Raw genomic sequence first — 27,489 nt, 5'->3', positions numbered from 1 at the left:
GTGGTTCTTTGCATTAAAATCTGTTACTCTTTGGCAAAGAAGGACCCTCCTGAGGGCATTAGAGCTCATTCCACCAGAGCTAAGTCGGCCACTTCGGCCTTGGCCAGAGGTGTTCCTGTGGTTGACATCTGCAAGGCCGCAACTTGGTCGTCCCTTCACACTTTTGCGAAACATTACTGTTTGGACTCTGAGGTCAGATGGGACGGCCATTTTGCACGGTCAGTGCTGCAGGATTTCTTGGTTTGACCATTTAGGCACCCGCCACCGGGCGTGGTACTGCTTTGGGACTCTATTCATTAGGTGAGGAATCCACAGGTAGTTGTATCCATCAGAAGAACGAGTTACTTACCTTCGGTAACGACTTTTCTGGTGGATACATTAGCTACCTGTGGATTCCTCACAGTCCCACCCGCCTCCCCGTTGCCTGTCTGGTCTTACCAAGTAATCCTTGAGTGCGCTCCTCTTGGTCTTCAAGGTTGCAATAGATGCTGTATATATGGATACTTGTTTATATTTATATGTGTATATATATATGTATATATCTTTGTGTACATACATGATTTGCATATATTTGTTCGTTATATTAAATTTACAGCTATTTATTGCAATATTATGTATTTTACAAGGTTATGGGATGTTGCCTTGCTCTTTCATTGCATTGGGTTGTTGTTCTCATGCACGTAAAAAATGTTGGTACTGACGTCGGCACGTCGTCGAGGACCTCTTATTGCCTGTATGACGTCAGACGGCGTCGCGTGGGCTAGAGTGACGTCCTCGTCGACGTGCAGAGACTAGGAAGAAGATTTCTGTCGAATGCTGGCGCCATGGGAGTATTCATTAGGTGAGGAATCCACAGGTAGCTAATGTATCCACCAGAAAAGTCGTTACCGAAGGTAAGTAACTCGTTCTTCAGGGAGCTATAAAATCTGAAGTCTACTCAAAATGAGTTGATTTTAAAACAGACCTAGAATTTGTAGTTAACAGTTGGGGTTCTTCAAACATATACCGGAGCCCTAGCTTCCCAAAAGATTTTCGCAAATACACAAGCCAGGGAATCCTATTTGAATTGTCCAATTGTAGACAATCAGAAATACAGTCCTGAACAAGGCTTGCCGCTGGATTCAGCCAGCACCTAATCCAGAGCAATAATGGGGCAATGGAAACCCTGTCCTCCAAAAAAAAACATTGACCAATTTCCTCATGACTGATGATATTTGCTATACACTTAGGTACCATCAATAGCCTACGCAGAAATTTATTTTCTGCTTTCTTTTTGTACAGACTATGCCACTTATAGCATTTTTTGTAGCAAAGAGATTGTAACCGCCACACCAGCATGGGCAGATGTTACCCCTTCGTGTGCTGCTTCAGTTAATTCTAGTTTGCAGTATTGGTTGATGGATCGCCTGATCACCCACGTTTGGAATGGTTACATAAGGAATGTTTACGTAAGGAATGTTTTGGGCACTTAAGTGGTAGGAATATTTTGCTGGATATCCTTTTGGTAAAAGGGTGCCTTCAGCCGAAGTGCTCACAGCAGCTGACATTCCTTCACCCTTGTGTGGGAATGAATAATCGCAGCTATGGTAGCAGTAGCGGCTGCAGATTTGGCATGCTACATCAGCTGGTGAATTCCCGACAACATGTATTCCAGCATGTCGCTGACTCAATGTATGTATTGCGGCAGACTATCTATAAGTTCTGCTACCTTTCCCCCAAAGCACTTTATACTTAATAGAATTTCCTTTAGTCTCCGAATCCATTGAGGTGCCAGTGATGTTTTCATTAAGACTGGACACAGTAATACGAATCACACACTATAAATGTGGGAAATTCAGGATCTGAATATTCTAGTGCCTGAATCAAAGCTTTTTAGTTCAGCCAGTTGTTCAGTGCAATCTCCAAGGGACTGCGTGAAAGTGTGCTAATGCGGGAACTCTTCATCCCTCTACTCCATAAACCGCTGCGCAAGCCGCTCAGTATTGATGGTTGGTTGCCTATAGCAGGCGGAGCTGAACCGAACCATCCGTGTATATATATGATGTATTTATACTGTTCAAAATGTTAATGGACATGCAGTATTCTAGCTCATACTGGAGAAATTCTTGAGTTTGTAATTTATGTTCAAACATATTATCTGTATCTGTGGCAATCACGGAAGTAGACCATTGTATCTATCTAGGATGCAAGGCTTTTGCATTTGGCCTGTGATAGTCTCTAAGGCTGGAACAGGCGTAACAACAAAGATGTGGTTTCCCTGAGCAAGTGGTCTTTACTTAATGACAGCCATCTGAACTGCATTCAGTATTTTTTCAATGGACGCATTGGAATATAAATGTGATTTATATGCCATCAGCACTATCTCATCTTCATTGAATGTGACCTAGGTAAAGTCAGTGGTACGCAGTATTACCGGGATAACCATGTTTGTTTTGTTTAGATCTGTGTGTGTGTGAGTGTTTTGATTCGAGCATGTCAGTTTGTAGTGATCTGAATATTTGTGTGTGTTCTGGTGTCCAATATTTGCTGGAAAATCTGGGCAAATTAAATCGTACAGTGGTTCTCTCGCAGGGGATTTTTATGTAAAGTCAAAAGCACTGAAAAGTCCTGCCCATGTGTGGGGACCCTGGAGCACTTACTCAAATTATTTTCTTAAGTGGAAGTTTTCACCTTCCTTGAGGAAGGCCTGTAAAGTCAGTTGAGACAAGTACAGATAATGCAGCCTATGTTCATAGGCTATGCCGGCTGACCTCTTCATCTTAAATCAAAGAAAGGGCCAGCACAATATAATTTGAGAGAAATTTGCTAACAGGTTGAATCTCCCTTACAAACCCCTTTTGCATGATAGAGATGAAGGCAAAGGACAGAGTAGCCTCATAGGCAACCATTATATGGCTAAAAAAAGAGATGGTGCCTTTAAGAAGTCAGAGGCCACTGTTATTCCATCATACATAGCTGGTGGCAGTTGCTTCAGTTCTTTTATCCGGATCCTGCTGACAGGGCACTTGAACATTAAACTCGACCAAGTTTGTTTTTTTCAGGAAAATTTAATTCTGAATTTCATTGATAACTATTTCACTCAATGTCTTTGGTCTTTCGCCACCCTTTTCTGCCATTTTCTGACAGAAATTTATGTTTATTATTAGTAAAATGCAGTCTCTTTTTGATAAGTGCCCAGACTGTGGGAGGAAAAAGGCCAAGACTGATCCTCATAGAGTTTGTATTCTTTGTCTTCCAGATTCCCACATAGCTGACTTGTGCAAAATTTGCAAGACCTTTTAGAGGCCGACCATATGTGATAGGGAGAAGATTCGCTTTCAAGGTTTGGAGGAGTGGCGAAAGCGGAAGACCCAATCTACTGGTGGGACCTCAGAAGAACTTCAATGTTCAGGACTCCTTCGAAGTAGAGGCACTTACCGATGGCCGCGTAGGTCCTTATCGACTTCAGCTCATCATGGTCTTTTGCCGTCAAGGTTGACCCCAGCAAGGCAGACTCGTACATCGATGTCGTAGGACATCGAGAAGTAGGTCGAGGGAGCTAGGAAGATCGGAGTCGAACACCATTTCGGATTCTTCACCTCAAGAAGGGTGCAGAAATCAGAGACGAATGTATAGCTCTCCTGGCTCTGGTTATTCGCGCACCTATTCACCATCAAGAACGGCCTCAAGTGATCCTCCGTCAATACCTGCGAAGGATCCTCCTCCACAGCGGGCCTTGCACCTCTACTGACAATACCACCACCAGCAGCCTCTCCTGTGAGAAGCAGGTCTTGTTCTCCTTCAAGGCACCATTCTAGGTGGGGCTCCAGACACTGTCAACTTATGCGATACAGTACCAAGAAGCTCACATCATCAACACCATTACACCAGATCTCGTTCCAGGCATATCACGGATTCTCCTTCTACAGGCACAGGAAGATATTTCCCTGACTCCCTCAGACTCTCCTCCACTATGCATCTCACCAGTAGATGACATTTCTACATTTCATGAGGTACTAGTCAGAGGTGCAAGCAAGTTAAATATACCACTGTCCTCACACGATGACCTCTGTCACCTTTGGAACCTTACAGCAGAAGTTAGCCTCACGTCCGTTACAACCTTTGGTTCCAGGGCTTTTGGAACTGGCCATGGATCTATTCTTGACTCGGTCATCCACCAAGACTGCACGTTCATGGCTTCAGAAAAAATACCAACCTTCTGAACAAGATCCGGCCTTCCTATGTTCGAACCCAACCCAAGAAAGGCTGCAGCCCTTAGGGATCTCCTGGAACCCCAATACCCTGGGTTCCTCAGTACCATATACTAGGGAATTATATGGGTGTACCAGTATGCCAATGTGAATTGGTAAATTTAGTCACTAGCCTGTTAGTGACAAATTTGGAAAGCAGAGAGAGCATAACCACTGAGGTTCTGGTTAGCAGAGCCTCAGTGAGACAGTTAGGCATCACACAGGGAACACATACATATAGGCCACAAGCTTATGACCACTGGGGTCCTGGGTAGCAGGGTCGCAGTGACACATAACAAACATACTGACAACATAGGGTTTTCACTATGAGCACTGGGCCCTCGCTAGCAGGATCCCAGTGAGACAGTGAAAACACCCTGACATATACACACAAACAGCCCAAAAGTGGGGGTAACAAGGCTAGAAAGAGGCTACTTTCTCACAATGGCCCTCTGCACGCTTCTCCAGCGACGTGGGACTCCTTTCTAGGTGTTCTGCGTTGGCCTCACCGCTACTCCTGTGCTTGCTGCCTGTGGGTCACCTGTAGGGGCTGCCTCTTCTTTGCGAGGTACCCGGGACTCCCTTCTGGGGGTTGAGCCCCTCTGGACCTTGCTGGTCCCCTGCAGCTCCACATTTCTTCTTCCACGACCTTTGCCAAGGCTTGTTGGTGGTTTTTCCACACCACTGACTGACTGCAATCCTTCCAGCGTGGGACGTCAGCTGCATCACTTCAGGAACTCTTCAGCTGCTCCAGTGATGTGCAATTTGTGGAGTCCAAATATTGTAAAATCACAGATTCTTTTTTTTGTTGCAGTTTGGTAGCATGTACTTGTTTCTTGAAATGGCTGTGACGATTACCATAGACAGATAAACTAAACCTATACCATGTTAACATTAGTGACCCGTTTAGGTTGACTTGAGCAGTAGTACTTTATTACCATTTTTCTTAATAATGTGTGTTAGTGCATAATTATAGAGTGGTCCATAAAGAGAAAGTATAAATTGGTAACAAAAGTAGCAAAAGCATTATATATTTTTTTGGTTTCTTCATTTCTCCACTGGAAGTTAAACTTCTTTTTTTATTTTTTTATTTCAATGTGATTCCAGGCCTACCGCTGCTTGTTCAGAGAACAATTGCACGAACAATTGTTTTGCAAGAAAGCATTGGAAAAGGTCGGTTTGGTGAAGTTTGGAGAGGTAAATGGAGAGGAGAAGAAGTGGCAGTTAAGATATTCTCTTCAAGGGAAGAACGCTCTTGGTTTCGAGAAGCAGAAATTTATCAAACAGTCATGCTTCGTCATGAAAATATTCTTGGATTTATAGCAGCAGATAATAAAGGTCTGTTCAATTTTATTCAGATTTGCTAAAATGAACCCCTATGTTTTGAAGACTTGATTTAGAAGGTCTACCATTGGTTTTTAGAGGCTGCCAACTTTTTTTTAAATATCTTTGTGTCAAGAAGAAGAGAAAAGTGAATTCTAATTTTAAGCGAAATAACTCGCACGTGGAGGTGTCGAATGCAACTAAATATTGTACAAGATTAAAATACCTTTTCCTAATTGGGTTTCTGTTGTTCATCCAGCATGTTAATCTGTTTCCTTGAGAAACTGTTAATTGGATGCTGTTCTGTATTAATTCATGTTCCTTTAACCTCTTAGCTGCTGGGCCTTCCCCCCCACCCCCGTGCTGAGCCCTTTTTTTGGTATTTGGGGTAGTTCGCGCTTAGGCCTTCATAACTTTTTGTCCACATAAGCTAACCATGCCAAATTTGCGTCCTTTTTTCATAACATCCTAGGGATTCTAATGGTACCCAGAGTTTGTGGTTTCCCCTGGAGGAGACCAAGAAAATAGCCAAAATACAGTGAAAATTTCGTTTTTTCCAAAAAAATTGGAAAAAAGGGCTGCCGAAGAAACCTTGTGTTTTTTTCCCTGAAAATGCCATCAACAAAGGGTTTCTGGTGCTGAAATCCCTATCTTCCCACCTTTCAGGATCGGGCAGACTTGAATCAGAAAACCACATTTTTCAACACAAATTTGGCATTTTACTGGGACATACCCCATTTTTACTATTTTTGGTGCTTTCAGCCTCCTTCCAGTTAGTGACAGGAATGGGTATGAAACCAAAGCTGGATCCCGGAAAGCTAAACATTTCTGAAAACTAGACAAAATTCTGAATTCAGCAAGGCGTCATTTGTGTAGATCCTACAAGGTTTTCCTACAGAAAATAACAGCTGAAATTAAAAAATATTGAAATTGAGCTGAAAACAACAGCCATTTTTCTTTGTTTTATGCTGTAACTTCTTCCTGTGATGCCAGATTTCTGAAAGCAATATACCGTTTTGTCTGCTGGACTCTTCTGGTTGCGGGGATACAAAGGGCTTGTAGGTTCATCAAGAACCCTAGGTACCCAGAGCCAATAAATGAGCTGCACCCTGCAGTTGGTTTTCATTCTATACTGGGTATACAGCAATTCATTTGCTGAAATATGAAGAGTGAAAAATAGGTATCAAGAAAACCTTTGCATTTCCAAAATGGGCTCAAGATACGGTTTTGAGGAGCAGTGGTTATTTGCACATCTCTGAATTCCGGGGTGCCCATACTAGCATGTGAATTGCAGGGCATTTCTCAAGTAGACGTCTTTTTTACACACTCTCTTATATTTGGAAGGAAAAAATGTAGAGAAAGATAAGGGGCAATAACACTTGTTTTGCTATTCTATGTTCCCCCAAGTCTCCCGATAAAAATGATACCTCACTTGTGTGGGTAGGCCTAGCGCCCGTGACAGGAAATGCCCCAAAACACAACGTGGACACATTCCATTTTTTTTTACAGAAAACAGAGCTGTTTTTTGCAAAGTGTCTAGCTGTGGATTTTGGCCTCTAGCTCAGCCGGCACCTAGGGAAACCTACCAACCCTATGCATTTTTGAAAACTAGAGATCTAGGGGAATCCAAGATGGGGTGACTTGTGGGGCTCTGACCAGGTTCTGTTACCCAGAATCCTTTGCAAACCTCAAAATGTGGTTAAACAAACACGTTTTCCTCTCATTTCGGTGACGGAACGTTCTGGAATCTGAGAGGAGCCACAAATTTCCTTCCACCCAGCGTTCCCCTAAGTCTCCCGATAAAAATGATACCTCACTTGTGTGGGTAGGCCTAGCGCCCGCGACAGGAAATGCCCCAAAACACAACGTGGACACATCACATTTTTTGACAGAATACAGAGGTGTTTTTTTGCAAAGTGCCTACCTGTAGATTTTGGCCTCTAGCTCAGCCAGCACCTGGGGAAACCTAGCAAACCAGTGCATTTCTGAAAACTAGAAACCCAGGGGAATCCAAGATGAGGTGACTTGTGGGGCTCTGACCAGGTTCTGTTACCCAGAATCCTTTGCAAACCTCAAAATGTGGCTAAAATAACACGTTTTCCTCACATTTCGGTGACACAAAGTTCTGGAATCTGAGAGGAGCCACAAATTTCCTTCCACCCAGCGTTCCCCCAAGTCTCCTGATAAAAATGATACCTCACTTGTGTGGGTAGGCCTGGTGCCCGCGACAGGAATAGATCACACAACGGTCAATGTTGGGCCTTACATGAGGCAGCTGTTGACCCTGGGGTGATCCATTCCTGACGCAGGCACTAGGTGTAGGCACTCAAGTGGGGTAGTGTTTTTATCAGGACAGGTGAGGAGTCACTGGGTGGTAGGAATGTTGTGGATCCCAGCATATTCCTGTAGTTTGTGTGACAGAAATGCGAGAAAAATAGAGTTTTTATTCAACATTTCAGCTTTGCAGGGTATTCTGGGTAAGAAAACTTTGGGGAATCCACACAAGTCACACCTCTGTGGACTCCCCCGAATGTCTAGTTTCCAGAAATGTTTGGGTTTAGTGTGTTTCTCTATATGGCCGCCGAACCCAGGACCAAAAACACAGGTGCCTGCCTTACAAAACCAGTTTCTTTTGTCATAGATAATTTTGATGTCTCCACAATACGATTTGGGTGGTGGAAGTTGGGGCTGAACTAAATTGGGGAGCTCCCAAGAGATCGATCAATATATATATATATATATATATATATATATATATATATATATATATATATATATATATATATATATATATATATATATATATATATATCTCCCTCTCCCCCCCTCTCCCTCTCCCTCTCTCCCCCTCCCTCTCCCTCTCCCTCTCCCTCTCCCCCTCCCCCTCTCCCTCTCCCTCTCCCTCCCCCTCTCCCTCCCTCATTCACCTGCTCTCTGGGTTGGGCTAACCCACTATTACCCAGTTGCACAAACCGCTTGCGAAGGGACAGCAGGACTGTCCTCATCACCTCCCTCATAATGTACTGGAAGAGGAGTTATCGAATGGGACTCCTCCAACTGAAAAATCACTCCCAGAGTCTGCGCCATTGTCCTATCCCTCAGATGCTGTCTCAGTCTCTGATCCTATGTCAGAGCGGTCCTCTATAACCCGAGTGCAGGCAGCAGTCATCCATCAAGATGCCATCTCTGCTATTGGCTAAACTGTTGCTCTAAAACACTAGCCTACGTAGACAGTCACAAAATCAATGGTGTATGTGAGATACATGCAACAGTAGAGGCCTCCTTACCTGCGCTTCTTCCCTCAATCAGCACGTTCTTTCAAGACACTCAAAAAACACCTTGTCACATACCATTCGTCAGTCTTTAGCACCTCCTGCGCCCAGTCCAACAATCATTATTAGTGCTCCCACCCCCTCCTCCTCGATTCCCTCATTACCACCCAGCAAAAGTGCCCTTCATCTCTCCATAGCCGCCCTCCACCCGCACATACATTTCATTGGTATTATAGCACAGGTAATGGCTGACTTTACTAATGTACTCAGCTATTTACATAAAATACAGATTTGCTCTTTGCAGTAAGCATATAAACCTTTTGCGCTTCTTTATGGCACTAAAACTGCCACTAGACAAGTCTGACCCTTTTCCCACCAGGGAAACCACACACATATTGACAAAAGTGATATATATATGACAGCCAACCACCTGAAACTCAACTCGAGCAAAACCGAAATAATCCTCTTTGGCCCATACAAAAACACCTGGGACCCCTCATGGTGGCCCACCACGCAAGGCCCTGCACCCACCCCCGCCAACCACGCACGCAACCTCGGCATCATCCTAGACTCCTCCCTCTCGATGACCCAACAAATCAACGCTGTCACCTCCTCATGCTTCAACACACTCTGTATACTGAAAAAAACATTCAAATGGATCCCCACAGAGACGAGAAAAACTGTCACTCACGCAGTCATCAGCAGCAGACTTGATTACGGAAACGCCCTCTACGCCGGCACCACTCCTAAAACTCAAGCGCAAACTACACGCATCCAGAACTCAGCAGCACGACTCATCCTCGACCTCCCCCGACACGAACACATCTCTCCACACCTCATATCCCTCCACTGGCTCCCCATTGACAAAAGGATCACCTTCAAGATCCTCATCCTCGCACACAAATCACTCCACAACATAGGCCCTGCCTACCTCAATGAGTCACCTTCCACAACCCCACACAAAACCTCCGCTCAGCTGACCTCTCTCTCGCCTCTGTCTCCCGCATCAAACACACCACCACCGGGGGCAGATCCTTCTCCTACCTTGCACCCAAAACCTGGAACGCCCTCCCAACCCACCTTCGCAAGACCCAAAACCTACTTCTTTTCAGGAAGGGCCTCAAAACCTGGCTTTTCGAACAGTGATCCTCCCAGCCCCTTTCCCTCCCCCCCGCCCCCCCCCAAGCGCCTTGAGACCCTCACGGGTGAGTAGCGTGCTTTATAAATCTCTTTGATTGATTGATATATATAGATATATCTATATATATATATATATATATATATCGATCTACATAGATATATCTATAGATATATCTACATAGATCTATCTATATATATAGATCTATATATAGATCTATTTTTTTTAGTTGTTGTATGGTTTCCTTGGGGGCCAAAATGGCCCCCAGGGAAACCCTACAACATAAAAAAAAAATATTGCCCCCACAGGGGGTCGCCCTGCCCACGGGCGACCCCCTGTCCTTTTATTTATTTATTTTAAAAAATTCCCCTGGGGGGGTGGCGCGATCCCCCCCAAGTGAAATCCCTGACGTCTAGTGGTGTTTCCTGGCCCCCGATCGCAGCTGTGCTGCGACCGGGGGGCTAGGAAACACTTTCAGGGGCGGCACGCTGACGTCACAAAGGGGCGGGTGGGGTGTGGGGGGCGGCGGGAGACACGGAAGCTTCCGTGCCTCCCGGGGTGAGAAACAAAAAAATATATTTATTAACACCCTCCCTGGTGTCAGCCACTGGTCGTGACCCGCACCAGGGAGGTAGTGCGGGCGTCGGCCAGTGGCCCGCATTGGAGCTACCTCCTTGCCTGCCTCATTGAAGGGGTAAGTGTATTTTGCTGAAGAGGTCTTCTATCTGGGCCAGGTGTGTGACCACCTCGGGGGGTAGAGGTCCCAGTAGTAGTCAGAAAATGCAGATGTTATCGCCCACAGAAGTCTGAAGATTTGGACAGATTCAATCTTAATAGCATTCAGAGCCATCCCGGTCTCTCTGTCTTATCTGAACTGCTAGCAGCTTGCCTGCCTTTTGTCCCTGTTCATAGTGGTGAGCCTTCAATTTTTGGAGCATAGATTCTGCATTAGAGGTGAAGAGTATATTGAGGTCCATCTATACTTTCTCGAGTCTGTCTGGTTATTGTGGAAGGGCGACATGTATATTGGTGCCCCAAGCCTGCAATTTCTCTGTATATACTATCTCAAAGTGAGAGATAGTGTGCACAGAGTCCAAGGGTTGCCCTTAGCGGTTGATAGTGGCAAAATTAGATAATTCTAATGCTCTATTTTGTGGTAGTGTGGTCGAGCAGTAGGCTTATCAGAGGGTAGTGTTAAGCATTTGTTGTACACACACAGGCAATAAATGAGAAACACACACTCAAAGACTTAACTCCAGGCCAATAGTTTTTATATAGAAAAATATATTTTCTTAATTTATTTTAGAACCACAAGATTCAAGATTTTAAGTAGATACATAAAATGCAAGGTAAAAACACAGCTGTCAGGGCACCCATGAATATGTAATTCCAAGTGAGTAATATATCAATATGTAATGTATAATGGCATTAATACCATGGAGAGTTTCAAGCTCAATTTATTCTTCAACAGAAAAGTTCATCATAGTAACCACAGAATTGTCCTTTGACATCCATGTTCATGTAGTAAACACAGTATTGAAGTCAGTATCCATGTAGCACATACAGCCACAGCCAACACGTGTTTCGTCCTATGAGAACAGTACTCTCACGGACTTCATCAGGGCTGAAAATAAATGAGAACAGTCACTACTTCATAACATGTGTACAGAACCGTCAAGAGCAGACCATAAAATATATCTTATCGTGACAATTTGTGAGATCCTAAAACGAAAACATATAATTTGTGACTTCTTGTGATCATTCATCTGGTGGGAACTAACATATAGTCCCATCACCACAATAAAATTATTAAAATCACAAAATATGATAACATTGCCTATAAAGTTAAAGCACAAAATGGGAATATATATGTGAATAACCCATGTGTACAAAGTTTATCACAATATGAGTATGCATGTTTATAAAGTCCAAAGAAAAGTCACCCCAGACACCCAGTCAACACCAAAGTGCGCAATGTAATAATAGCTTACCCAATGTAAGATAACAGAAACACCACCAGAGCCCTTCATAATAAACAGTGAAAAACCCATAGTTCGAAACATACCTTAACTCAAATTATATCTACGTGTATAACCAGTATCATTAAGAACCGTCCAGAGTCTGTGGAAAATAATCATAGATCCACTATATAATCAACTAAGTCTCCTGCATGTCTAAATAAAAAAACCCGTCCCCAAATGAGGGTACAAGCAAATGTGACCAAAAGGTCCCAGACTGACCTGAGTAAAATATATATAATATCCAACATTAGGATGCAAATGAAGTATTCAAGAACCGTTTCCTAAGTATGCAGAGTGAAGAAAGAAATCGGAAAGAAAAATTATTATATGCTGCAATTTAGGCATGCTAAATATAAATGAACATGATTAGGAAATATCCCCAAAAGTAATACTGAGACATCAAGTCACCAGGTCCCCAATGACCAAATTCAGTATCTCACCTATCGTGTACGTAAGTATCCATCATCAAGAAAGGCAACGACCGCGGTCGAAATCCCCCCGCGGCGTCCTCTGTATCGGTAATTAATCTCGAACGTCGAACTAACGGAGGAGGATTGAAATTTAAAGCCTCCGCGCGTTAGTAGTGAAGTAATAGAAAATGGACTAACCCATAAGTATGGGCGCCATCTTAGAAAAGGAGAGAAGGACCAGCCTTCAACAGGACACGAGAGGAAAAGAAGAACTATCTCCCGTAATGGGCGCCATTTTGGAACTGCATATACCCCGAGCTTGATGTATATTAATAATCGGTATAAACAACAAATACATAACGAGTAAAAAAAGTAAAATAAGTATCCTCCCAAATTCTTATTAGCCTAAGTCATGCAATACAGCAATAACTGTGAGGAATTCCTTAAGTTGCATACCGCCACCATCCGTGTCAAGATAATGGCCTATGGGGAGAACTCCTTCCCCCAAGATATCTGGTTGTAACCATAATTGTTTATTACCGCATCTAACAAGATATATGTAGGTGAAGTAGTAGTATCCCTCGCACAGCCCAACTGAATAGATTAATACGAAAAACCCAGAGGTCTATACGTGAGTGTTTGGTGTGAAAGGAGAAAGGGGAAAAGTACACGTGAACGTGTCATGCCCCACTCATATTATGTATAGACAACACACTAGCAAGTATACCTAAAACATATAAATTACACCATGGTTTGGATTACAAACAAGCAAACCTGAGACAGTTAATGATCTACCATTGCATTACTATGTATTCCTGTTCTAACACAAATATGTATCTGATCTCTCCAAATGAGTATTTATGCATGCCGCAAATATAGAGTATATGTCCCTCTGAGTTGGGCACCAGTCAGTATAATCAATTCACATAGCATTTGACCCAGTGACTTGTGTATAGATGAGACACAATATAATCAAAAGACTACACTTGAGGTAGGTTTCATGAATAACATATGCTTAATGAACTTAGTAAGTCAGAATGAGAGGAGAGTAGATTGTAAAGATGATGCATGAATATCAGTGATTATTCTTACGTTCCCAAATAGTATTCCATTTCAAAGTTGGTATTGAGACCCTCCTCCACCGCTCTGAGTTTCAAAATCCAATAACATTCTTTTCTCCTGAGGGCTAATTCCCTATTGCCACCTCTGGGGTCTCTATTTACCTGATCAAATCCAAAGAATTCAAAACCAACAATGTTTTTTTGTTTAGGACAGTGTCGCATATGGTTTACTATAGGGTATCTCTCGTCACCTTGTCTCAAAGCTCTGAAATGTTCACTCGCCCTAACTCTGAGTGGTCTGATAGTACTGCCTACATAGTATAGGCCACACTTGCACATGATCATGTAGATGACAAAATTACTATCACATGTAATATTGTGGTTAATGTTGTATGGCGTCCCAGTACAGCTGGTGAATGTGGAGATGCCTGACTTGGCCCATCTACACATTCCACAATGTCCACACTTAAAGAAACCCTTTCCATGGCTGGTAAGCCAGTTAGTCTGAGTTGGTTTACAGCGAAAATTAGAACATAGCAAATTTTTAAGAGTTCTGCCTCTTCTATAAGTAAACAGTGGGGTAGCCGGGATCACTTTTTTCAGAGTAGGATCTGCTGTTAGAATAGACCAATGTCTGTTCATACATTTACGTAATAAAGTAGCCGTTTTTGTGAAATTCGCAATACAGCGGATACCATTATCCTTAGTTCTCAATTTTTGACCCAGTGTGTCTGATCTGGACAGACGTAAAGCCCTATTCCGAGCTTTGTCTATCACCTTAGTGGAGTGTCCCCGTGCTTTGAATCTCATGCTCATATCTTGTATACATAGGCCAAAATCTTCCTCAAGACTACAATTGCGCCTCGCCCTAACCATCTCACCATAAGGTATCGCATTAATTTGATGAACTGGATGTGCGCTCTTTGCGTGTAGGATAGAGTTACAGGAAGTACTCTTTCTGTAAAGACGACTTTCTATTTTGTTGTTGCAAATCAGAAGTTCCACGTCAAGAAAGGCAATGTTAGTCACACTTCGTTCAGAAGTAAAGTGAATGTTATACTCATTATTATTTAAATAGTTAATGAAGTTGTCAAGTTCTTGTGAGTCGCCAGTCCAGATCATCAAACAATCATCGATATATCTGCCCCAATAGAGTATATCAGAGATCCATTTACTACCCTCTTTACTCCAGATCATATTTTGCTCAAACATTCCCATAAAGAGATTCGCATAGGCCGGTGAGAATTTGGATCCCATAGCGACACCTTGCTTTTGGCGATACCAATCATTTTTAAATAAAAATACATTATTGTTTAAGATCAGATCTACCATCTTTATTAGCATTTGGGTATGGCCATATAGGTTCGCCGGTCTTTTGTAGAGGAAGAGACGTAGTGCCTCCTTTCCTTGTTCATGGTTAATGCTGGTATAAAGGGAGGTGACATCTAGTGTAACTAAAATCATCCCTGGTTCCCATGTTATATCCATGAGTATGCTGAGAATATGTTTCGTATCCTTAATATAGGAAGGTAAGTTTCCTACACAAGGCTGTAAAAAAATGTCAACATATTCCGACAGTCTCTCAGTTGGACCATCGATGCCTGAAACAATAGGCCTGCCAGGAGTGGAAGTGAGACTCTTATGTACTTTAGGTAGTATATATATACAAGGATTCCTGGGTCTGTGAATACGAAGGTACATATACTCATCTTCTTTTAAAAGTGATTGAGTAAAACAGTCATGTAGAAATTTATTGATTTTATTCGTAAGTGCGGGGATAGGGTCTGATATCATCTTTTCATAACAGGTCACATCCCCTAGTTGCCTATAAATCTCCTGATCATAATCTGAGGTGTTCATTACTACAATATTTCCCCCCTTATCTGCCTCTCTTATGGTAATCTCCCCATTGGTACGTAATAGTCTCAAGTTAGTCATTTCCTTTTGGGTGAGGTTCTGATGCCAAATATAATGGCGACTGTCATTCTTTGATTCTAGTTTATTAAAATCACGCCAGACCACTCTGAAAAAGGTTTCTATACAGTTATCCCTATTAAGGGTTGGTGTCCACATTGATTTGCTTTTTAAACCACTAGGCAGTGAGTCTGATGGGATATCTAGATCCGATAAAATTTGAGTTATAGTGGTAGGATCCTGTTCGCAGTCCGCTATAGACAATAGAGTGGCCGTGTCTTGAACATCCTTAATGGACAACTGTTGGTCTTCATTAAGACCATCCAGGGAGATGATATTGTCCCTGTTGTCAGAATGATTCGCAAAATATTTTTTCAGTTTTAGACGTCTAATAAATTTGAAAAAATCAATTTTCGTATTCTGAAAGTCTCCAAACTCTCCTGGACAGAACCCTAGTCCCTTGCCAAGAAGTGTAAGGTCATGAGAAGTAAGCTCCAAGTTGGAGAGGTTAATTACATTGATAGAACCAATATCAGAATTGTCTATTTCCCCCTGTTCCATGATCTTGTCTGCATTCCTTGTCTTGTATTTGCGTGTTCCTCCTCTGCCACCCCGCCTGATTTTCCTGGGTCTATCTTGCGTCGGCCTAGTTCCCATTGTCCCTGCCTTATCCTTTGGACCTCTGCTAAAAAAGAGGGTTGTGCTGACCTGTCCTGTCTGGAAGTGTTGGAAATAGCACTTAAATCACTGTTGCTGGTAGAAGCACTATTTAGTGAGGATGAGGAGCCTAAATCAGAACTTAATGGGGACGCACTTCTTTTGGATAAATGATCATATTTATGGGAGAATGTAAAGATCCTACCATTTTTGTAATCCAACTCATCTCGCCTAAGTTTGCGTGCCTTCCTTTGTGTAATCTCATTTTGATGCAGTTCCATAATTTCATTAAGAATTTTATAATTCTTAGCCGTTGGTTCCTCCATGTTCATTTTGTTAATATCTGTTTCTAATTCAGCAATTTCTGTTTGTAATTTAGTGATTTTCCTCTCCGAGTTTTCTATCAGAATATTCATTAGTCTAAAAGAACTTGATACTATTTCTTGTTCCCAATTGTCCAATAAGTCTGGATCAAGATCATCAAAGGTAGGAAAAATATGTGATCTTAGACCTCTAGGTATCCTGTGAAGTTTTACATATTGTTTTAAGGTTGCTCCATCCCACCATTTAGACACCTCCTGTTTCTTCAATTTTTCTAATTTGAAAAATTTGTCACGAAGCCCCATTTTGGTGTGCTGGGCACCCGCTGTATAAAGTTTAGGTATAGTCCCTGTCTGCTCTAAACTACCAAAGATGTCTGCTGCTAGTTTATCACGGTCCATATTTACAATATAAAGTACAAACGAAGCAAAGCACTCCAATCAAAGAATAATCAAAACATACAATGCAAAAGGCTGGAGCAGCACCCCTATGTTTAACATCAAAGAAAGTTGAGAGCACATAGGAAGCAAGTCATAGGATATGGGCGCTCACAGTGAGTCAATATAATAGCATTAACTTTCCAATTTTAACATGGTGCTCCTGGCAAGAGGATCTTCCTAACTCCTCTAATGTTTCCAGGGAAACTCACAATGACAAAAACACAGCTGTCAGGGCACCCATGAATATGTAATTCCAAGTGAGTAATATATCAATATGTAATGTATAATGGCATTAATACCATGGAGAGTTTCAAGCTCAATTTATTCTTCAACAGAAAAGTTCATCATAGTAACCACAGAATTGTCCTTTGACATCCATGTTCATGTAGTAAACACAGTATTGAAGTCAGTATCCATGTAGCACATACAGCCACAGCCAACACGTGTTTCGTCCTATGAGAACAGTACTCTCACGGACTTCATCAGGGCTGAAAATAAATGAGAACAGTCACTACTTCATAACATGTGTACAGAACCGTCAAGAGCAGACCATAAAATATATCTTATCGTGACAATTTGTGAGATCCTAAAACGAAAACATATAATTTGTGACTTCTTGTGATCATTCATCTGGTGGGAACTAACATATAGTCCCATCACCACAATAAAATTATTAAAATCACAAAATATGATAACATTGCCTATAAAGTTAAAGCAGTTTTGTGCTTTAACTTAGATAAGATATATTTTATGGTCTGCTCTTGACGGTTCTGTACACATGTTATGAAGTAGTGACTGTTCTCATTTATTTTCAGCCCTGATGAAGTCCGTGAGAGTACTGTTCTCATAGGACGAAACACGTGTTGGCTGTGGCTGTATGTGCTACATGGATACTGACTTCAATACTGTGTTTACTACATGAACATGGATGTCAAAGGACAATTCTGTGGTTACTATGATGAACTTTTCTGTTGAAGAATAAATTGAGCTTGAAACTCTCCATGGTATTAATGCCATTATACATTACATATTGATATATTACTCACTTGGAATTACATATTCATGGGTGCCCTGACAGCTGTGTTTTTGTCATTGTGAGTTTCCCTGGAAACATTAGAGGAGTTAGGAAGATCCTCTTGCCAGGAGCACCATGTTAAAATTGGAAAGTTAATGCTATTATATTGACTCACTGTGAGCGCCCATATCCTATGACTTGCTTCCTATGTGCTCTCAACTTTCTATAAAATGCAAGGTACTCCACACAGGTAAGTAGGGAAGCAGTAATATACACAGTATAGGTTCAAATGGGAATAAGCTATTTTAAAAGTGGACACTGTGCAAAAATCAACAGTTCCTGAGGGAGGTAAGTTTGTTAGTTTTCTCAGTTAAGTAAAGCACTTACACAGTCAGTCTCCTGGACATGGGCAGCCCACCGTTGGGGGTTCAAGGCAACTCTAAAGCCACAGCACCAGCAACACAGGGCCGGTCATGTGCAGAGGTCAAAGGAGGGCCCATAACACATAAGCGCATATGAAGAACAGGGGTGCTCCGGTCCCAGTCTGCTTACAGGTAAGTACCTGCGTCCTCGAGGAGCACACCGGGGGGTTTTGTAGAGCACTGGGGGGGGGACACACACAAGCTCACAAAAAGCACCCTCAGCGGCACAGAGGTGGCCGGGTGCAGTAGGCAAAGTAGGCGTCGGGTTTGCTATTGAAAGCAGTGGAGGAACCTGGGGGTCACTTTGGCGATGCAGGCAGGGCACAGGGGGGCTTCTCGGGCCAGCCACTGACTGGGCTAGGATGAGGGCTGCCTGCTGGACACTCCTGCACTGGTAGGTGGTTTCTCTCGGTCCTGGGGGCTGCGGGTGCAGTGCTTGGTCCAGGCATCGGGTTCCTTTGTTACCAGGCAGTCGCGGTCAGGGGGAGCCTCTGGATCCTCTCTGCAGGCGTCGCTGTAAGGGGGAGGAGGGGTCGACTCAGGGTGTCCACGTCGTTGGAGTTGCCTGGGAGTCCTCTCTGCGGTGTTGGTTTCTCCAAACTTGAGCCGGGGGCGTCGGGTGCAGAGTGTGATGTCTCACCCTTCCAGCGGGAAGTGATAGTCTCTTTAAAAGTTGTTTCAAAGTTGCAAACTTGTTGCAGTTTCTGAACAGTACCGCTGTTCTCAGGAGTTTCTTGGTCCTTTACGTGCAGGGCAGTCCTCGGAGTCCTCAGAGGTTGCTGGTCCCGCCGGATGTGTTGCTGTACAAATTCTTTGAGTCTGGAGACAGGCCAGTAGGAGTACAAAAAAAAGGCTGGTGAAGGAAGCCAGTGAAACCAGCTCCCTGCAAGGTTTGTCACCTTAGGGACCAGGAGGCCTAGGGAAACTACTCCAGGTGGGTAGGGCTAGCCACCAGGAGCACACTGAGCCCAAGATGGAGCAAATCAGCCCAGTGGGGTCTGAGATAGCAGGAAATTGATATGACCTTTAATTCTCACAGCACTGTAATGGAATGCATGGAGCTCCGCTAAAGTCTTGGTAAATGCCCCTGAGGTGGGCCAGGCCCCGGGGGTCACTGCAAGGATCAACTCCTAAATGTTTCCCTGGGAGAGTCCTGCGTGAGGTTCCCTCTCTAGAAACAAGAACTGGATTTTTATTATGGAGGCAGGGACCTCCAAGTCCGGGTCCCCACCACTGCAAGGAGACAAAGCGTAATAGTGAAGTAAGCCAGGGCCCGGATGAAGAAAAGGATGGGTAGTGCTACTGCACTTCTCCCATCGGTGGTGACCTGCCCCTCTTCCTGTCTGGGGGAATGAGTGGCGACCACTGCAGAGAGTGCCCTGTCTGCAGGAGCAGGCAGGGGAAAAGAGTACTTCCGGTTTCTGCGGGCAGCAGAGGTGAGGATGTCTGTGCTGGAACAGGCTGGGACAGCCATGGGTGGGCCCCCTAGGCTAACCAAAAGAGCCAAGGCCTGTGGGCTGCCCAGGTGGAATAGGGCACCCCCAGGATACAAACAAAAAGAAAGAAAGAAACGAAAAGGAAATTACCCTCAGCAGATTTAAACAAACTACTGAAGCAGCTAAAAAGGTATGCACATTCCTGGAGGAGCGCCCCATAATGCCCTGTGAAGCTAGAAAATGACAAACCCATTCCTGCTTCTTGAGGCGGCACCAGGACGCGGACCACCACCATTTACCTAAAATATGAGAGCAGAGGTGCCACAGCTCCTCCAGTGACCCAAGGAGCTTTCAAGAAAGTACTGACCCTAAGTTTACAGGGTCTCCAAAAGGAGGACCAACCCAGGATTTTATTCAGGTTTTCAAGCATTCAAAAAGCTGGGGCATGTGCTCTACAGCTAGCACCCTCTAGGGGCTAAGTCTGTGGTTGCAGTTGTTGTAGCCAGAAGGTGTCCAAAGAAAAGTACATGTTGTACAGCGCCCTCTCGGGCTAAGTCAGTGGTTGCATATTATTTAGACAGAATGTGATGCCCTCTTCGAGCTGTTTGCATGATTGTGTTCTCATAATTTGAATGTATACACAAAACGCACACATGTATGAAGTTCAGATACTTTATTGATATAATGACAGTAATTACTGATCAAAGTGCCAATGCTTTATCAACATTAATTGATAAGTGCATGTACACATGGTTATTGAATGCTGCATTTATTTCTAAAATGATGATATTTTGACAGTTGGTTTGATGATCTTGAAGCTTTGACTAATGAGGTACTGGGTTTTTCAGAACCGGTACTGATCCGGTAACCCAGTGGTGCCAGGGTACACCCAAAGACCTCGGGTACTTTCCTGATTCAGACCACAGAAACTCAGAGTCTTCTAGGTGAAGTCAAAGATCGAATTTATTGGCTGCAACCAAGTAACAAGCGTCCTAGAAGTACAACAGCACGGTTTGTATGTTCTCAGGAGACTGTGTGTCAATGCAAAGTCAGGTTTCCTTATATACAGTTTTTTAAGCTTCAGGCAAACATTCTTGACATTTTGGTTGGTCATTCACATGTTTTCACTACAAAGGAAAAAACAGTGTCATGATGAAACCTCATATTTCATGTCATCCAACCCATAATAAAATACCCGGCAAGGCCTAGTTTTTTACATCAGATAAGTGTGGACCCCCAATAAAAACGGGCACCTCCCCCTCGTAAAGTAAGACGAAGAAAAGAGCAGGTGCAGGTGTGAGCAAGATTAGGCAGGGTGTGTGAGCGATAAGGGTTTTATGGCATGGTGTGCCTTGATGCTATCTGATTCGGCCACTGGGAGAGGGACTGACCAAACAGGTTTGGCCTGAGGCAATGGTTCCAGCTTGCCCAGGTCAGAGAAAAGTCAATCAAGGTGTACGTGTCCTTGGAATCAAATCTGACTGTATTATAAGCCTATGTGAGGGCAACTTTTAAAAATGGCTGCGTGTATAAAATGGGAGCCACGAGTGCAGGACGAAAATGGCGATTTCGAGGTGAAAACGCTGCTGGAATTGAGCGAAAATGCTCATGCTTAGTGTACTAGTCATTATCGGTCTTTTGATACTAAAATCGTACTGCTGTGGCAAAGTAAATTACATGGGTCCAGAATTTTTAGAACCACAAACCCTCCTTTTGCCCTTACATAGGCAATAAACCTATTCTCATGCTAATCTGAGTCCAGGTCTATGTTTCTAAAGTCGTTGAGATGTTGCTGGAGCAAAATTCTAGTACTTGGTAACTCTCTTCTGGACAGGTCTCCTCGAACATGAAGTAGCACAAAAGGCCACATATGGCAGGACAAAATAAGGAATACCTCTATCTGCAGTAGGTGGCATAAGATCACACACCCAACAATTAGTGATGTTCACTACTAACTAGTGTTGATGCAGAAGCTGTACAAAAGAATTGCTTACGAATTCTGATCTTCTAACCTGCTCATGTTCAGGAAAAGGGTGAAAAGAGTGCAAAGAAACAATAGTAGGAAAAGACATGGGTTGGGAAGTGGGTGCAGGAGTCAATTGAGTAGAGAAAAACAATCACACCCATAAATGACAACGTCATGTTTAAAAGACACTAGAAAACACGTTAAGAACATATAGACAACGGGAGAAAGTAGTGACCACTATTACAAATGAAATAATAATTTTTCACAACCCTAACCAAAAAGCAAATCCTAAAATTATCTAGTAACATTTTTAGGGCTCCTCTGCATTTCAGTAATTTTTGTATGTTCAGGTGGAACAGTGGTGACTCTCATCAATGCTCTAAGGTGAAAAGGGGGTACTCTTTCCACAGAAAATGGACTTTATTCTGCTTTTACTAAACAGAATAGTACTTTAAAACAATGCCAGCAAAACAATCAGTCTCCTAACACCTAGTCTATGCAATCACACGGAAACCTCTTGTGAACCCAACTATGCCCAGAGTCCGTTCAAAAAGCCTCTCTGGCAGGCTTCTATTGTCCATCAAATTTTCTTTTGTTGTTTCCTTTCGCATGGGCCTCTCAATTCAGGCCTCTTCGTGAGAAAAGTACTGCTTAGTTGGAGTGCCCTCCTGGCAAACACCCACAGCTCACTCGAAAGTCTCAATGTCTTAAAGCAATGCACCAGTGTCTCTCCTCTGTGGCAGACACTACAAACAATGTGCTCTTCATTGATCAAGGGCACAAATCATCTCGTGCAGACCCAAGCACCATCAATTGGGAAATAGCTCAAGCTCAGCAGCACTTTCAGACTCCAACACTCATTATTTAGTGTCAGAGGACGCTCAAGCTGCTCTTTCATGGGCACCACAATATAGTGCCTTTTTCCAAACTTGAAATCTCCGGTGCACTGCCCTTCTTCCGTTGGAGCAAAGAAAAGGGGGGGTGTGGCCAAAACTCAGGCCAAGGGGCTCAAGGGATTGCACACTGTCAGAGGTTACCAGCACATGACAGGTAGAGAAATGAAACCTCAAAACAGCTCTGCCATCAACAACAGGAATCCTTCTCTTTAGCTCTTTTACACTGAAACTTTGGTTTTGTGATGTCCAACGCCGTCTGATGGAGCAAGTACGATAACATGCGCTGGCGATCGCTGTCCAGCTTTGCTACTTTCTGGGTGCTGAGACTGTAGGGCCAAGACGTCCGTCTTTCATCTGTAGCTGTCACTGATGGGAATTAGGCTTAAATCAATGTCCTGTAGGTTATTATGACTTGATACCCGCAGAATCTAGTGACGTGGGAAATGTGCCACAGTTGTTAGTTTCCTTCAATTTAGTACAAAAACAGTTCATGGCTTTTAACAAGGGCACTGCAAGCAGGTGGTCTGCAATCTTCAAAGGAGTAGCCATACACCATGGGCATAAAATACAAAGACAAAGGCAGAAGGGCAAAACAGGGTCTCTAGCATCTTTAATTGGGTTCTTTCCATTATTCTCTGCCATCTATAGCTACATGAGAATTCTATCTGAATGGATTTCCTCACACAGTGGCATTGTCTAATGGGGTAAACACATATTTTCCTCAATGATTAAGTCTAGTTGTTCCTCCTTATCTTAGAACATCTCAATAGAGAAATCACATGATACCGATTATCAGGGACATGTAGAAAACCTTCCTTTAAAAACTGTGCATCAGGTGCACTATGCAATACACAGGCTAATAGTCAAATGTGCAAACAAAAAGACAAGAACTAGAGGGTCCTGACATTTGCATGATTAGGACACATCTGATCCCACCAAAAATTAAAGTAACAGGAACAGAAGGGAACGGAAAACCAAATTAAAATAGACATTGAAAATTTGTCATGTTCAAAAAGGTAAACATAAGATATCTCCTATTGAGATGGAAAACTTGTCTTACTATAATATTGAGTCAGTTAACCAGTCTATCGCTACCCTGACAGTCAGGCTGGAAAACACTGAAGCAGGCCTAAGGCAAATTCTTGAAAACCAGTCTGGTCATACCAAAGGGAATTATACATAACATGGGGGTCCCTGGTACATCACTGCAGTCTGGAAATGTGAACCTGAACAATACATCAATAATAATAAAAGGGCTGACTGGTGAAAGGAATTCGAAAAAGAGAAATGGGACTAGGACATAGCTAAAATCTCAATAACTAAGCATGATGCGACATTGGTCAGGGGAAGTAACAAAAGAAAAAAATCTATAGGAAGAACAAAAAATTATTTGGGTGATAGTCAGGCATGTGACACAACACCGAGAGTACGGGTGATACACAAAGGCCAAAGTGACACAAATTTTAACTCTACCGTTGGCGACTACACCATATACGGTACTCCTAGCTAATGTTTCAGTTCCTTCATCAGGAAAAAATGAAAACCTGGTTTTCTTTTAAGAAACAAAAGCCATATGCTACTTAGGAAACAGAACATCATTAACTAATGTAATATAGAAATTAGGCCACCTTGAGTCACAGATCTATAATTTCATCCTTAGGTCCAATCAAGGCTACATAAATGTAGGGCTGCCTGTTCCTTTAAGGGAAGGGGCAGTAACGTGACTAACTGCAGGTGACGCAGTTTGATCCTGTATATCTCTTTTTATTTTCCTTCAATACCATTATAGCCAAATAGACATGCACTGGTGAAGTGTTGTCTCTTATGTTCACAGCATGAAATATCATTATCTGTGGAATTTAGTAACCAGAACAAGTTCAACCAACTGTTGCGTAGCGATGGGCACCGTCATGACCATCCCCTCACAACACAGGGGAGCTTGTAATAGTATCAAAAGCAGCAACAAACATGCAAAAAACAAATAAAAACGCACAAAACGTCAAGCCATCAGATATACTTGCTGTGTATCAAGCACAAAAAGCATAGACAAAACAATAGCATGTGTGAATAAGCGGTGACACACAACACCATGTCATGTACTTTATGCACTGTGAACCTGCAGCCCAAAACCCAATATTTGGGCCTGTTTAATTTGTCAGGTTTAAAATCCTTACCCTCCTTTTGACAGTAGATCACCAGGCAATGGAAATCTGCTGTCAAATATAACTTTACTGTTTCTCTTCTAACATACAGGACCAGCAAGAACAATTCATGATAGGACCAAATACACAAAAATAAATTTCCATTACTTAACTGTTACCCTCTTGTCAGTTACTTCGCAACATCAAGCCACCTTAGTTTTACCTTTCTAAAAGTAAAAATTGTTACACTGACACTCCACATTAATTTGGCACCTACAATTTCCACTGTGAAAAATAAGTCTTAATTGGCAAATCGTTCTCATTAAGGCATGTAGCCTTCAAAATTTTAGAAAAGGGCTGCATCTTATTTTCTGTCTAAGACTTAATGCAACACTTCGTTTTCTGTCAAATAAAAGCAACTAGCAGGCATCATTTTATTTTTTTAGAGCGGAGACACAAATGTATCAGTTCTGCAGAGCATTTAACATGATGTTGGGACCTTCGAAGAAACCCCTTTTTTTAATATTTTCCCTTTGGAATTAAGTTCTTTAATTGTATTGATGTTCTTCTGGAGAAACCAGAAATCCCACTTTTAGAGGCCCGTAGGGTCATTCTGCATTTCACAGAGACAAGGCCCTAATTTAAAAGGTCACAAGTGTCAACATGACAGCCTCCTCCATGTTCATGGGAAAACTAAAGATAGCATCTCAGCAGCGTGACTTGAGCCAGCCTCTGTAGCTCTCCTAGCTTCTGCCACTCTGAATCTGTCAAAGACAGTAGGCCTTCCTATTTTCCTTCTAACCTGCAATAATTCACTCAATTTAAAAAAAATTTTTTTCCTTTTTAGGCGCTAAAAAAAATATCTCTATTTCCAAATTATTAAACTACATTTACTGTGAATAATTCACAAACCTTAATAACACACATACCAGTTGTTAGAATAAATGCTTGTTGCAATCCCATGCAATGGTACATATTTCATCAACCTCGAATGAATGAACGTCTCAGTAGGCCCAGCTGAAGTTAGAACCTTCAACCTTGATATTAAAACAAGCCTTTGTACTGGCACATTGACTCATTGAATCACAAGAAGGCACAACCTGCAAATATATATCAAACCTAAATGTATGCATTTACTGAAGCCTGAGACACTTTAAAAAGTACTCTGAATGAAAGAAAATGCAGTTTAAACAGTGCTTTTGCCCAAAATCGACTTTGATATTTTAGGCATTAAAAAATCAATATCCTACAATTTTCTTGCATAATATGCATTACCAGAATGTCTATTACACAATCCATGAGTCAGCCATTGAAAATATTAACTTATACTTTATAGAAATGAGCTTGTTTGCTCCTGCGCCAAGGGAAAATTGCACATACAAATGTCATTTTAGCGGTGCAACATAACTTAAATTAAATTTTAATGCTAGGAGGTCATAGTATAGGTATTAAGCTTTTTAAATATTACAAAACGATTTTGAAAGGCACTTATTTTTTAAATAATTTTTCCATAATTAATAATTTTCTTTAAAAAAAAAAAAAAAAAAACATTATTCTTTTTTTGTGTGATAATTCCACATATAAAAGCATTAACTCACAAGCCTAAGCGCATAAGCCTAACTTGAAATGCGTCACATTTTTGCGCCACTTTCATTTAAAAGGAAGGTTATGCAAAATTCCACCCGTGTTTAACTGGGAAAGTGCTGGCTGAATTGAACATTCCTATCAAATATACTGCAGTTGAAAAGTTTGCCTGTGAACATCTAATATAATGCATCTCAGAAAAATGCTGCAATTTTTTTTGCAAAAATAGATAATTTCGTTTTTTTTTTTTTTTTTTTTTTTTGGGGCCCTATTTATATCTATTGAATGTGTTTTCTAATTTATTAAGCATTTAACGGCAGTTTTGTATATGTGCACAATTGCTCATTCTATAAATTAAAAAGCAACGTATAGCTATGTTAGCACATCACATGGTTCATTTCTGGATTTTTTTCTAAGTTTCTACTTAATATTAATTAACCAACATTTTACTTAACAAACTGAAAACATCAAGAAGACCCACAAACACACATTGAGCTCATTTCAGATATAAACAGAAAACACTCAGGACACACAATACAGCGCGCTTTAGCCATTTTTCATAAATAGCGCCGTCGCAATTTACTTACAGAACCGTTTGCAGATCCTAGTTGTAAGTCATATTTACAAGAGAAAATAAAACTTTTCTCAATAGTGTTCCAAAAAACAGCCTCACAGACATTTATTTCCAAGAATAGCGAACCCATACTTTATTAAACGTGATGGGGCCCACGCCGTGCTTCACATATAGTTCATAGGTTGTAGTTCCAATCGGAGGAACCGGACATGAGTCCTCCAACCGGGAGTCCCTTTTACAACCAAGACAAAACAAATTTCCAAGTCTGCTAAGACCAGGCATCTTCGCTCACTAGTCTAGCTTCAAACTTCAAAGGATTATCGTTTACGATAGTCTCGTGAATACACGAGTCCTTCGGCTTTGGTACTTGCAAGTTCCAAATCAAAGTGATCCCGAAGGGATACCAAACCAAATGTCCAACTAAGGACCAAACCAAGTGTCCAACTAAGGACTGGGAGATGCTCCACTTATACTTAACTGAAAATATCGATGACGTCACCAGAAGACTCGTCTTATCGTTTTGCTCTACCAAACATCAAGGGTCCAAATCAGGGCGATAGCCAGGGTAGCAGTCCTTCGTAGCCGTCGGGAAGCGGGGAACCTCGTAGCAAAGACTTTCGGACCACGTCGACATGCAGGGGTCGATGAAGTGGCGGCCTTCCTCCAGAA

General features: G+C 42.3%; 1 protein-coding gene across 5 annotated transcripts in view; it reads left to right on the top strand.

The window, feature by feature from the left end:
- TGFBR1 (transforming growth factor beta receptor 1) overlaps positions 1–27,489 on the top strand; it is a 464,518-nt gene that overhangs the window by 87,451 nt on the left and 349,578 nt on the right. For all 5 annotated transcript variants that reach the window (XM_069219636.1, XM_069219635.1, XM_069219632.1 and 2 more), the window contains one exon: positions 5,337–5,567. In XM_069219636.1, the coding sequence (XP_069075737.1) occupies positions 5,337–5,567 (231 nt within the window). The remainder of the gene's footprint in view (positions 1–5,336; positions 5,568–27,489) is intronic.

This window comes from Pleurodeles waltl, chromosome 2_2, assembly GCF_031143425.1.
Source record: "Pleurodeles waltl isolate 20211129_DDA chromosome 2_2, aPleWal1.hap1.20221129, whole genome shotgun sequence".
NCBI lineage: Eukaryota > Metazoa > Chordata > Amphibia > Caudata > Salamandridae > Pleurodeles > Pleurodeles waltl.
Note: the sequence above shows the minus strand (reverse complement) of the source record. Positions and strands in the feature narration are given on the sequence as shown.